Genomic DNA, 13,309 nt, shown 5'->3' with positions numbered 1-13,309 from the left:
GGTAAGTATCTTGCTCTTTATATTACTGCTGCAACCAGACCTTCACTTTAATGTGGAACCAACAAAGAATCTGAGAAGGGCAGCGGGCCTAATATTGCTGTCACACCACTTTTACACTAATGTAATTCTGTTAGCTTTAATGGTGTCGATCCTGATTTATGACTGGTGTAAGAGAGGAAAGAATCAGGTCCAGTGTATCTAGCAGGGAGGAGCAATCAAAAGCTAATTTACATGGATGCCATAGCAAGTTTCAGTGAAAGTTTTAGAGTTGTTATAATGAAGAGAGAAGCCTCTCCCTCTCTTCCCTGCCTAGCCCAGACGCTGAAGGGCAAGATACTTAGGTAGCAGAAAACGTGCCTCTACTTAGGGAGAGGTGATCCACATTATTTATCTTCACATGTAAATCCCAGACCCTATCTTCTTGGTAAAAAATAAAGCCAGTTTAAGGCAAAAGTACATTTATGCGATGTCAACATATTATATTTTAAACACGTCAAAACTTATCTAAAACAGCATTCAAAGGAGAGTGCTTATCCCTTTGAAATCAATGGAAGAATTTCTCTCATTTAATCAAACTTCATTCTTATCTAGGAAAATAACACTCTTTGTGAAATAAACTCAGCCATTCACTACCACAGAAATGTGGAAATTTCCACAGATATTTATTATTTGTTCACCAACATATTATGAACTCTCCTGCTACTGCTCCTCTTTTTTGTATGGATGCTTCAAACAAACATGCCAGACCTCAGAGGACTGACAACGATACAATACTCTGTTCTTGTTCACACAAGTATAAATTTGGAGACCATGAAGTAACAATGAAGTGAGCTGTAGCTCACGAAAGCTTATGCTCAAATAAACTGGTTAGTCTCTAAGGTGCCACAAGTACTCCTTTTCTTTTTGCGGATACAGACTAACACGGCTGCTACTCTGAAACCTGTCATACTGACTTCATTAGAGATACTCTGGATTTGCAAAGGTGTAGTTGGGCAAAAATTGGCCCTGCAAAATAAACATGTTGCAGGCAGTAGAAATATGTAGTCAATGGCAACACAATAAACTATTAAGACAAGGACACACAGGCACAGATGGTGGGTACCGTACAGGATTACCATTGAATAGTGCAGCATTTTTAAAAGAGATCTCTCAAGGAAACTCTACTAACGCAGTCTCTCATTGCTACTAACCTCTTCCCCATCTGTGCTAAATTCCAACATTCAGGAAACCAAAACCAAGAGCATATAGCACATGACTAATCACAAACCATCTCCATTCAAAAAATAAAAATTTAATATGAATGTAGACCCTAACATTTTCACAATCATTGTAACAGTGCACACTATTGCATAAGTACTGCACAAAATTTCACAAAAGTTCCATATCAGACAAATTTTGATGAAAAAAATCCTATTGTTTTATCCACAACTTTGAGCAGGTCTAATTATGCCCAGGAGAGGGCAGTAGTAGGCATTATGCAGCCAGCATGTTACCAATGAAATATTCAATTTCACCATTAAAATTAAGGGAAAATGACTATTTAAATCTCCTGTGCTCCTTTGAAAGTGTCAGCCTACGAATCCTTCAGGAAAACAACGAAGGTCAATGAGAAAAAGGGCATTTACCAAGAAATGGTATTATTCTACTTAAAAGGGAGACCTGAAATAGTGCAAGAGCTACTCCACATTAAAACTTATGTCACAGTTTAAATGCTGATCATTTTACTGAAGATCAATCTACAGGAAGATAAAAATCAGAGCCAGCTGCCAAAATCAAACAGGACTTAGGAAGCAATGAATTTATGGATTTTTTTGTCTTCTTTATAGTTAGGTGATAAAGGAATTATGTTACTCATTTATACACACCTGAGCAGTTCCCCAACAGCATTTAACAAAATCAAATATAAAGTAACAAAAGAGAATGTTTGTTTTTTTCCCCCAAGGATTCCCCTGTTTTCCTAACTGGATTATTGCACAATTTGCATACACTCTGAATGAGTTTCCAAACTGAAAACAAGCTACCAACTCAACTAAAGTCTGAAAACACGTTCAAAATCTTGGGTATGCTCTGGTAATGATATGGAAAGATCAAGCATCTTAAAACTGCAAAGCTTGGACTTAGGTCCATTAAACATCAAGCATAAAATACTTTTTAGTATTTACAGGTGTAACATAATTCATGGACTCAGTGATTTTACAAGATTAGATCAGACTGGAGTTTTCTGAAATGTGGTTCCAGTTAGTGTCTACTCTCTACATGAAGTGGAAACAAAGAGTAAAAGTGCCAATAATCAAATGAACACCATCACCCCTAGCTTGTATTGTAGACATAGCTTAACATGATTTTATTGAAAATTAAGTAGAAACTGCTTTGCTTATCCAAGCAAAACTGTGAACCTGATAATATAGTAAAGCAGTATATGTTTTGGGACTCAGAAGATGCCACAGCTCTGCTGGTGACAATTGGTGATAATAAGCAGGCTACCAGATAAATCTCCAACTTGGATAAGCCTGCTGGAAGGAATTTCCCCACATAAGAAATTAACATTTTAGTCAGACCTTTAAAATTGGGTTAATTTTGATAAATCCCAGAAAGTTTGTGGACAAGTGAAATACATTTCCTAGGAGCTTTTAAACTAATTTTGCAACATCTTCCTTTTTTGGGTTACAAAGAGTAAATTTATGCTTTTGGTCAACACAAGAAAAGTGAATTAAACCAAATCAGACGTCGGCCACTTTAATTCTGAATGAGAGTGTCCATACAGGGGTTTAATGAAGTTTAACTAATCCACTTCAAATTCACATCTTTAGTTAATTCACATTAATTTTCCCTGAGTGGCCCTGTATAGACAAGGCTTCTAACTTCCTATCCATTACTGAACCCAATTAAACAATATTTTTGTGGTTTTCAAAATAATTTATATATTCATTCCACCCTTCTTCTCCAGCTTTATGTCTATGTACTCTCCCTATCACTCACTCCACTCCTACAATCTTGGCATCCCTTTTGTCCCCTTTCCTGAATACTTCTTTGTTTGCCTCATGCTGTCCCACGTTAATGGACTGTTAAGGCCTGGGTAGTTTCTTAAATGGAGTATGGGGTTTTTATTTCTTAGAGTACTTTGACATTTCTCCTAGTGAAGAAATAATTATGTGAATATTAGGTGGCTTCCAAAATCTAAACTTATTTCACTTGGCTTCAAGGCAACAGTTTTAGCTGCTCTGACACACATCTGACACACATCTGAAAAACATCCAATTTTGTGGTGCTGAAAGACTGAGCTCCATTGCTAACACTGAATGAATTAACACATGATTCGGTGAACGAATTAATGAATAGAAAAGAGGTGGCCAGTCCTGAAACTGAGAATAAAGTGGGATTCACTCATTTAAAATATCTCTGTCTTCCAGGCAGGAGTATATTTATTGAAGCTCGAAGTAGCTCATGATACCAGAGCAGAAACATAGCAAGCTTTTCAGAGTAGCGCACCATTTGGGAGTGACCATAAAAAACTTCTAATTTACACTGTGCTCACTACATTTTAAATTAATTTAGTACTCAGGAAAGGCTCTGGATGGACCACATAGGGACCAAAGTCTTATATTTATCCACAGTATGAATAGAGGCAGTACATGTACCATAGCCTCACTTAGATCAAGGCTCCTGAGTTTCAGACAGGTTTCATACTGGCCCTACCTAGATCAGACAAGCAGCGAAAGGGAAGATTTCAGCATGTACCATCGTCTTTTGCCAGTAGCAGAGTGTGCACTGAACCTGGAAGTATTGCTTACATAGGAAGGTGAACAGGCTGACATGGGTGTGCATTTCAGCTATGCTTCCACTACTGGCTAACAGGGAACACTGCCTGCTGACTTCCCATCCACTTCCTGATATTAAAGCTGGAACTTTTGAAGTAGGTGTGGGGCAATGGGAAGAGGATGGTGGGGCTTCTTGTGGTTTAGGTTGACCTTTCTCGTACACAGATTGGCTTGTTATGGAGCTCTGTAACTTGCATAGCTTGGGAGAATCTGTTATTTTCCAGACTGGGCCCATCCTGAAAAAAGAGGCACATGCAGTATATGATCTGAGGCTCAGATTCAGTCCTGCCTGTTGGGTTTTGATAGCTGACCATTGTAAATTTCAAATAGTAAGGAATTTCCAAAGACAGACTATGCAGCTCAAACTTGGAGGGCCCCGATTATGCAGACCCCCCCCCCCACGGATTTCCCGTGGACTTACACTCGAGAGCTGAATATAAAAATTAAAAAAAAAAATCTTACCTTCTGACCTTTGATACCAGGAGGGCCTAGTAAGCCTCTTGGACCTGGGTCACCCTGTACAACACAGTAAGGTAGAATCATTTCATTTTATTATAATATTTGAAAAGACTTAAACACCTGGGAAGCAGTAAATTCTCTTTATCCCTGGACATTTAAAATGGAATAGACACAACAACAACAACATTTATTTCAGGATCTCAGAATATCTACATTTTAGCCAGCTTAAGTCGGACTGAAGTGGTTACATGGGTCTTGTGTGGCCTTTGCCCAGAGGTGAATTTCACTCCAAGTGAGTAGTTTTTAATTATTTCTTAACTTTCAATTTGTTCATATCAGATCGATTTCCCCAATGTTACATGTTTCTTGCACTGGAAAAAAAAATGGCTGCCACATTTCGTTTCCATACAAACCTGCAAGTAACAAATGAAACAAAAAGGTTTTCTGGGGGAAGTATTCCAAATATTTTCTAAATGTAAATGTCATTAAATCTGTTTGGAAACAGTGAACTGGCAAATTTTTTCATTCAGCACGATGGGCCAAAGTCAGAGGTATTGTAGGCTGTGTACATTTAGACTGTGCTGTAGCTATGACACTGTAACCCCACAGTGCAGTTGCAGCCTAAAGCGACAAAAGGGGGTTTTCCATCACTGCAGGAACACCTCCCTGAGCAACAGAAAGTAAGCTGACGGAAGTATTCTTCCATCAACCTAGCAGCATCTACATCAGGGCTTAGGCTGGCATAGCTATGGTGCTCAGGGTTTTTGGATTTTTCACACTCTGGATTGCCATTGCTATGTTGACCTAAATTTTAAATGTAGACCAGGCCTACATTTGTGTAACATGCAAGTGGAAGGACCAAATGAGGTATACACATTTCACCAAATTAACTGATCTCTAAACACACATAGTCTCACTTCTGAATTTAGCCCTGCCTTTGACAGGCAGCTCTTTAAAATGGAACTCTAAATATACATTATGAAATAAGCATGCTAATTAAACTCTCAATATGAGCACTTTGGTCTTAAAGCGTTAGCCATAATTAGTAGGTGTGCAATTCAAAAGTAAACTGTAATCATAAACCTCCAAGCCATAGCTTCCATAAAGAACCACGCTGTATTTTTATCTGAAAATCATTTTGGAAAGACAAAGTAACCAACTAATTTAACTATAGGAGCTTACTCTTGGAATCCACTTTAAGGTGAAGTGGAGGACAGAATCTTTGATTTCTTAGCATTAAGAGAGTTCTTAATGAATATAGCAGAATAGGGCTGAAAGATCCTTTGTGACTAAAGCAGTGATGAAGACACAGTATTTCTGGGATGGGACTTCTGCTGCCTTAGCTTCCCCAAGGTTACGTAACAGTGGCTGCATTTGTTCCCAGTGCAATTAAATTCCTTAATATGCAGTGAAAATCTGAAAAGTGACTGTTAATAGGACACGGCTGCAGTTGTGTCCACAGTCATCATCTCTTGATTGCTTCTTGAACCAGTTTGTTCCATCCGCAAATGAAAACATGTTTTTCTAACAGTCCTTCAGCTTCAAACTAGAATCAACAAGTCAAGCTGGATTCTTTCTGGCTTGGCACCATCACCAAAGTCATAAAGATTCTTTGGGCCGAACTCTGTTCTTAGCCACACCTGTGCAAGCCAATTGCAACTTAGATAAGAATTATGTTTATGATGTGCGAACTGGAATAGAATTCTGACCATTCTCTCAAAGTTGTCTTGGGTCAAGAGGATTAGAAAGAGGAGGGGCGGAAAGCTTATTTTTTCACTAAAGTCAGCAGATAAGATCCTGAATAAGCACAGGAAGCAGATCTGCTGACTCAGAAGGTGTCATTTTTACAGTCTTTTTTCAAAGCAGAGCTTTGCTCTGCATCTGATCCTTCTAAAAAGGATGAGGAGTACTTGTGGCACCTTAGAGACTGACAAATTTGTTAGTCTCTAAGGTGCCACAAGTACTCCTCGTTCTTTTTGCTGATACAGACTAACACGGCTACTACTCTGAAACCTGATTTTTCTGTCACTTAAACCTGCCGTACACAAGGGTAGCTACTGATTTAAATAGAGTCACTTCTGATTTACACCAGCGTAAGTGAGATCAGAATCAGGCTCTTTATTTTCAAGTACAGAATGTTTTAGCATTTTTTTGGAGAGAAGACAGTGACATTGGTGAGTGTTGAACAGGACAATGTGTCTGTGTGCAAATTCATCAAAATACTATAAAGAGACAGCATCAAATTCAAATCTCGTAAGTTTTAAAAAATAAGTTAAAGATCATTTCAGGGACTATACCTACTCCCAGGACCCTTCCACCACAAGTTTGTATGTTTAGAATCATATTTTCCTTTTTAAAATATTTTTCCTCTCCTGTTACGGTGTGAAAGACTCACTTAAACAAAAGGGGAAATCTGCTAACTAAGCCCTTGATCCCCTAATACTACAAAGATTTATACATGTGCTCAGCTTTAAATACATGAGTAATCCCACTGGACTGGATAATCCTAACTCATGTGCTTTAAGTTAAACATGTGCTAAAGTGTCTATGGAATCAAGGCCTAACTGACTAGATATGGGAAAGAGGGAAACAGATACACAGAGGGCTGTCAAATTTTGAAAAACAGGGAAAAGGCTGTGATGCATGACCAGAAAGGGTTACAAAAAGAAAAGGAGTACTTGTGGCACCTTAAAGCATAAGCTTTCGTGAGCTACAGCTCACTTCACCGGATGCATCCGATGAAGTGAGCTGTAGCTCACGAAAGCTTATGCTCAAATAAATTGGTTAGTCTCTAAAGTGCCACAAGTCCTCCTTTTCTTTTTGCAAATACAGACTAACACGGCTGTTACTCTGAAACCAGAAAGGGTTCTGCATCCTACAGATCTGCTTGATGCTTCATGCAGGGGAAGCTGAAGCCACAAGGACTGAGATCCCAGTTCTGATTGGACTGCCCTGAATACAAACATTGGACTATAATTTATGAACTATTTTGAAAAGAACTCTCTGCATCTACAAAGCTCACCATCTCTGCTATGAATCTGAACCTCAAGAATTGAACTCATGTCTGTATGTATACTGATCTTTTAACCTATACTCACTCTTTTTTCTTTTTTAATAAATTTTAGTTTAGTTAATAGGAATTGGCGGCAAGTGTGTATTTGGGTAAGATCTGGAATATTCATTAACCTGGGAGGTAACATGTCCGATCCTTTGGGATTGGAAGAACTTTCTTATATGATGAATAAGATTCACTAATCCTCATCATATCTGGCTTGGGTGTCTAGGTGGAGGCCTGAGGCTGGGTTACTTAAAGTGAACTGTGTTGTTGACTTCTGGGTAAGCAATAAGGTATTAGAGAAGGTTTTGTGCTGGCTTGGTAAATCTAAGTATTGGAATGTCCACCAGCTTTGGGGATTGTCTGCCTCATTCTTTGCAGTTCATCCTAACTGAGTGACTTCAGCTGGCTCCCCTGGGATTTCGGTCACAAAGGCTTATGTCTAAAGTTTCAGTTACTCTAACACGAAGCATCCTTTGCAATAACAGAAGGTAAAATAAGTTCAGGTAGAGATGTGATTTTTAAGTTGAAAGTATTCCTTTAACCATTGTCACACTTAGCTTTGTGTACCGATATAAGATGTTATAAGGTTTCAATACTCATATTTTGTTGCTGATGTGAGGAAGTTAACATAAACAACAGTTTAACTGTACCACATTTATCCGGTCCTAACAAACTGAATTTAATTTAATGCTTCCAATAGAGTTTTACTTTTTAATTTTTGTTTCTTAAATCAGAAATGAAATACAGAATTTGAAATTTAACTACAGATGAACCATTAAGCGTTGTTATTTTATGTCTTTGGTTCATAACTGTTGCCGGAGGCTTACTTTATCTCAGAACACTAAAATCCAGCCACCCATATAGACATCAGCCATTCTGAGACAAACAATAATGGGAAAACAGAAATTGAAACTTACATAGCACTAGACTTAAAAGATAATTAAACCCAACAATACAGACGACATAAGCAAACTTCAACAAAAAAAATGTGGCTAACATTTCTCTGTAATTATGAAGCAGTTACCTTTTCTCCACGTTTTGCTTGTCCTGGGGAGAATGCTGCATCTCCTTTAGGGCCCTATTGCAGAGAAATGAAATCAGTGTGGTACAGGGACAGATGATTTAATTATATAGCCAGCCACAAATATTTTCACTGTTGAAGAAACTGATTGTGTGTGTGCAGGATCTAATGCTGTACAAAGTATATGTCTTATTCCAGGAAAGTTTCCTTATGTCAATTTTCCTATTAAAAAATGCATTTCACACTATATGGCATAATACAATAATCTGAATGCATATGTGGTGAGTCTGAACTTCCCTGCATTTCTTCATAATGTACCTGACGATTATTTATTAAAAAGGCAGAGTTTAATTGCAAATGCAGTAAGAGGTACAGACAAATCAGTGTGCCTGCATTCTCAGTTATAACTGAATACTTTATTTGTACTTTGCTGATTTATGCAAGCCTGATGTTTCAAACTATATCAAACATGAACACCAATAGAGTTGTGATGTCATTTCTATTCAGTTCTGTTTTGTTCCTATCCTTTACTTTAGTGCCCTTGAAAGCTGCTGTTGAGATGTAGTCAGTTGGTTGCAATTTTTCATTCACTGCATATTCCCTCCCAAAACAAAACTTGGCATAAAACTAACTAGAATTACCCCATGATGGAAATAATTTTCCCTTAAGGCTAGTGTTAAGTTGCCCATTTGTTGCTTCAAAAATGCAAGGTTTTGAAGTTACATTCCTTACAAACAATGTAGATATTTTTAAAGGGGAAATGTGATGTTCAGGTGGCAGGCAGAGGACATTTTATTGGGGAAATAAATTGCATAAATATATATTTGGCCTTTCACATATTCTGGCAATAGGAAAATGTTGTCTCGCATAAGGAAAGCAGATGGTTATGTTTCATATGCCATATTTCATAGCTTGTTGTGTTCCCACATAATTAAGTTCTGCAACGTGCTACACTTTACTTTCCCCTCTCATTCAAGTGTCACTACCTGTTTTTATTGCCATGAGAGTCTGAGAAGCGTGCGTGCTTCTCACAACTTTTTGAAGGCAATTTCTTTTGGTTCCCAGGTAATAAATTAACGCTCAGAAGTAGTAAACTGCCTGCATTAATTCTTTAAAAGAAGCGACTGAAGCATTCCCACTGACCAGGCTTACAATAGATAAGACACTAACTTAACAGTTTTCTAGCCTGAGTTTAAAAGAAGAAAGTTATTGTCAATTGAAAGTAATCCACCAGTCCTTCATGATTCCATGTTTTCTCTATATGTTATCAGAAATAGTAGCCTCTGCCATCTTTTTTCACACATCCAATATTTCCAAAAAATAGCAGAGAGCCCTGAAGGATGGAGAAAGTGTGAGAGAGAAATCCAACAGTCCTGGGTTCAGTTTTTTACCGGGCAGGATATAAGTCATTCCTGACTAGAAGTCATAGAATCATAGTGTTAGATGGGACCCCTGGCCAAGATGCAGGATTTGTTGTGTCTAAACCAGCCAAGGCAGATGGCTATCCAGCCTCCTTTTAAAAATCTCCAGTGAAGGAGCTTCCACGACCTCCCAAGGCATCTGTTCCATTGTCCTACTGTTCTTACAGTTAGGAAGTTTTTCCTCAGAATTAATCTAAATCTGCTATGCTGTCATTTGAAGCCATTGCCTCTTGTCCTGCCTGCTGTGGCAAGACAGAACAACTTTTCTCCATCTTTTTTGTGGCAACCTTTCAAGTGTCTGAAGACTGCTATCATATCCCCCCTTAATCTCCTCTCTTCCAAACTAAACATACTCAGTTCTTTCAGCCTTTGCTCATATGGCTCGCATTCCATCCCTTTGATCATCTTTGTTGCTCGCCTCTGGATTCTTTCTAGTTTCTCTACATCCTTTCTATACATTGGTGACCAAAATTTGACACAGTACTCCAGCTGAGGCCTAAACAACGCCAAGTAGAAATATCACCTCTTGTAACTTGCATGCTATGCCTCTGTTAATGCCACCTAAACTTGCATGTGCTTTTGCAACAGCATCGCATTGCTGACTCATTTTGAGGCTGTGATCCACCACAACTCCCAGATCCTTCTCAGAAGTGCTGCTGCCAAGCCAGTTTTCCCCCATTCTGTGTCTGTGCATTTAGTTTTTCTTCCTTAAGCGTAGCGCCTTACATTTGTCTTTGTTGAATTTCATTTTGTTGTCAGTAGCCCAGTTCTCCAATTTATCAAGATCCCTCTGAATTTTAGCTTGATCCTCCAAAGTGTTGGCAACCCTGCCTAACTTTGTATCATTTGCAAATTTGATCAGTTTGTTCTCTATTCCTATATCCTGGTCATTAACAAAGATGTTAAACAACACTGGACCCAGAACACATCCCTGTGAAACCCCACTTAAGACCTCCCTCCAATCTGACATCATTCCATTAATAGTTACTCTTTGTTTGCAGTTGTTCAACCAATTATGTATCCTTTTAATGGTAGTTCTGTCAAGCCCGCATTTCTCCATCTTACTTATCAGAATGTCATGTGGGACGGTGTCAAAAGCTTTGTTGAAGTCCAGGTATATTATATCCACCACATTCCTGCTATCCACCAAACCAGTTACCCTGTCAAAGAAGGAAATCAATCTGGTTTGGCATGATTTGTTCTTAATAAATCCATGCTGCTTTTAGTGATTATCCCTTCATCCTCCAGGTATTTGCAAATTGAACGTTTTATACACTGCTCTAATAGCTTCCCAGGTATCAAGGTCAGGCTGACTGGTCTATAGTTCCCCAGCTTTCCCCCCCCTTTTTAAAGATGGGCACTACATTAGCCCTTCTGCAGACTTCCAGGACCTGTCCTGTCATTCAGGAGTTTGCACATATTATTGCCAGTGGCTCCGAGATTTCTTCAGCTAATTCCTTCAGTACTCTGAGGTAAATAGTATCAGGCCCTGCTAACTTGAATGACATAACCAAGTCATGCCCTCTACATGCAGAAGTGGTTTCCACAAGGGGAAGGGAGTTCTTCCAGGCTGATCTCTCCTTTTCCACAGCCTTCCTCACCTCCATCACCAAGACAACAACTTATGTACATTAACTCTTTGGCCATTTAACCTTGAATGTGGCCTCACTTAACGTTCAATTCTTCTCAACTCAACCTGATTTAGTCAGATGTTTAACTGAAACTCTTCAGCTGAATCACAGAGACATCCCCTGGGCTGAAACAGTTGGGCCCCTATGTATCTGAGCTTCCTTTTATCTAACACTCATATCTTATGAAAATCCCAGTTATGTCCTATAATGTGAGTCACTTTCCCATCAACTCCCCCAACCATTTGAAAACTCTCTTTATATGAATGTTTTTGATGTCCCCAAAACATTTTGTGAAAAACATCAGCATTGCTGGCAAGTGTCATATATTATCAATTGGACAAAGAGCAATGTCTCTGACACACTTAAGACCCAATTTTCCAGAATGACCGGAAACTCTGATTGACTTCTCCTGGAGTTGTGAATTTCATAGAAGCCTCAGTAACAGCGGTCCCTGGGAGAAGTACTGACCTAGCAGATCTCCTGGCTAGCCCTGCCCTGACCACTGTTTTAGTTTGTGCAGTCTAGCTTCAGTCCTCCAACAGAGCAGGGGTTCTGAGTGGCTGGCACTGCAGTGCTCTCTGCTACTGGCAGACTCACCAATGCTGGGGACCCACAACCTCCAGCAGGTGGATCAAGAACCACTATTGAGTTATACTAAATGCTGCACATAGTACATATGGTTAAATTCCATTGACCTCGTCATATCAAAACTGTACAGACCACAGACTTAACCTTTGGCCTTGAAGCTGAAAACCATATAATAATGGATTGCTCCATACTCAGCTTAGTTCAGCCTTGCCAAGAATGTCTTTACTATAGCCAAGGAAATTATTTTTTACGGTTAAAGCTAGCCCAGATCAGAGTTGGATTAAAGATGGCACATGCCCTTTATGTATAAGTAACTAAAATCAGTATGGACAGCTGTTCAGGTATTCCCAGCAGAGAATTCTGCCCTCAGCCACCGAGTCATACGTGTGTGTGTGTGTGTGTGTATAGCCTACACTCATGCCCATCTGTTAGGCATTGTGCCCATTTACAAATTGGCAGACCCTTATGTCAGCACAAGTCCCAGTCAAGATGGGGTTTATATTAACAACTGCAAAGGACACCTCTTCTTCAAGAAGCTCTTGCCCTGTAGCACTGGCATCACTTTGCATCTACTAACACAAAACTGCCCAAAATAAATACCTCTCTGATGCAGAAAACCAGCCAAGCCACTGTTCAGCTATCGAGTTCTGGAAAAATGAACTTATATCTGATAATTGCAAAAAGTGCCCAGTCTGAGTGCGTGTGCGAGAGAGAGAGAGAGAGAGAGAATCCTAATTCTAAAACAATTAGGCTTCCAAGTGTTAACGCTGCCATGCACTTAGAGCTTCAAGAGAACAGGATTTAAGCCTCAGGGTAGGTTGTGACTTACACTGGCCTGTAACAGCCACAAAAAGCAGAAAACACAGCCTGTAACTGTTGTGGCACAGAGATATCCTGCCTATGCCCACTCTTCCCTGCTATGTTAGCAGGAAGGAGGGAGTATGGCATAAAAGTCCCACATAGCAGTGAAGACTCCCCCTTGCTGTGTGGCACTCCTCCCTCAATTGTTTAGACTGGGCTTACAGCCAAAGTCCACCCATGATGAGACAGAAACCAGCTGCACTGCACCTGAGGATCTGGCCTATTTTCTCTTTAAAATCTTTTCCAAGTATTGCTTTGTTATGACTGCTCAGAGAATGCTTGAGTTGTGTTGATAAGCATGTCAGGTCTTCCAAACTGAAGATGAGACAGACTCTATACACAGTACTTACCTTCCAAGGGTTATTGCAGAATAGTGCTTTAACTGTGATAAAGATTAGCATCTCTCTAATGACAGCAAAGCTTGCGTGGCACAACAGAAAGGCCATATTGCA

At 39.4% G+C, this 13,309-nt stretch overlaps 1 protein-coding gene across 1 annotated transcript in view; it reads right to left on the bottom strand.

The window, feature by feature from the left end:
* The window catches only part of COL24A1 (collagen type XXIV alpha 1 chain), a 242,407-nt gene that overhangs the window by 180,204 nt on the left and 48,894 nt on the right, over positions 1-13,309 (bottom strand). The window contains exons 6-7 of the mRNA XM_074961390.1: positions 8,360-8,413; positions 4,281-4,334 (exon numbers count right to left, since the gene is read on the bottom strand). Of these exons, the coding sequence (XP_074817491.1) occupies positions 4,281-4,334; positions 8,360-8,413 (108 nt within the window). The remainder of the gene's footprint in view (positions 1-4,280; positions 4,335-8,359; positions 8,414-13,309) is intronic.

The sequence above is a fragment of the Natator depressus genome, chromosome 8, assembly GCF_965152275.1.
Source record: "Natator depressus isolate rNatDep1 chromosome 8, rNatDep2.hap1, whole genome shotgun sequence".
Classification (NCBI taxonomy): Eukaryota; Metazoa; Chordata; order Testudines; family Cheloniidae; genus Natator; species Natator depressus.
This window is presented reverse-complemented; position numbering and strand designations above follow the sequence as displayed.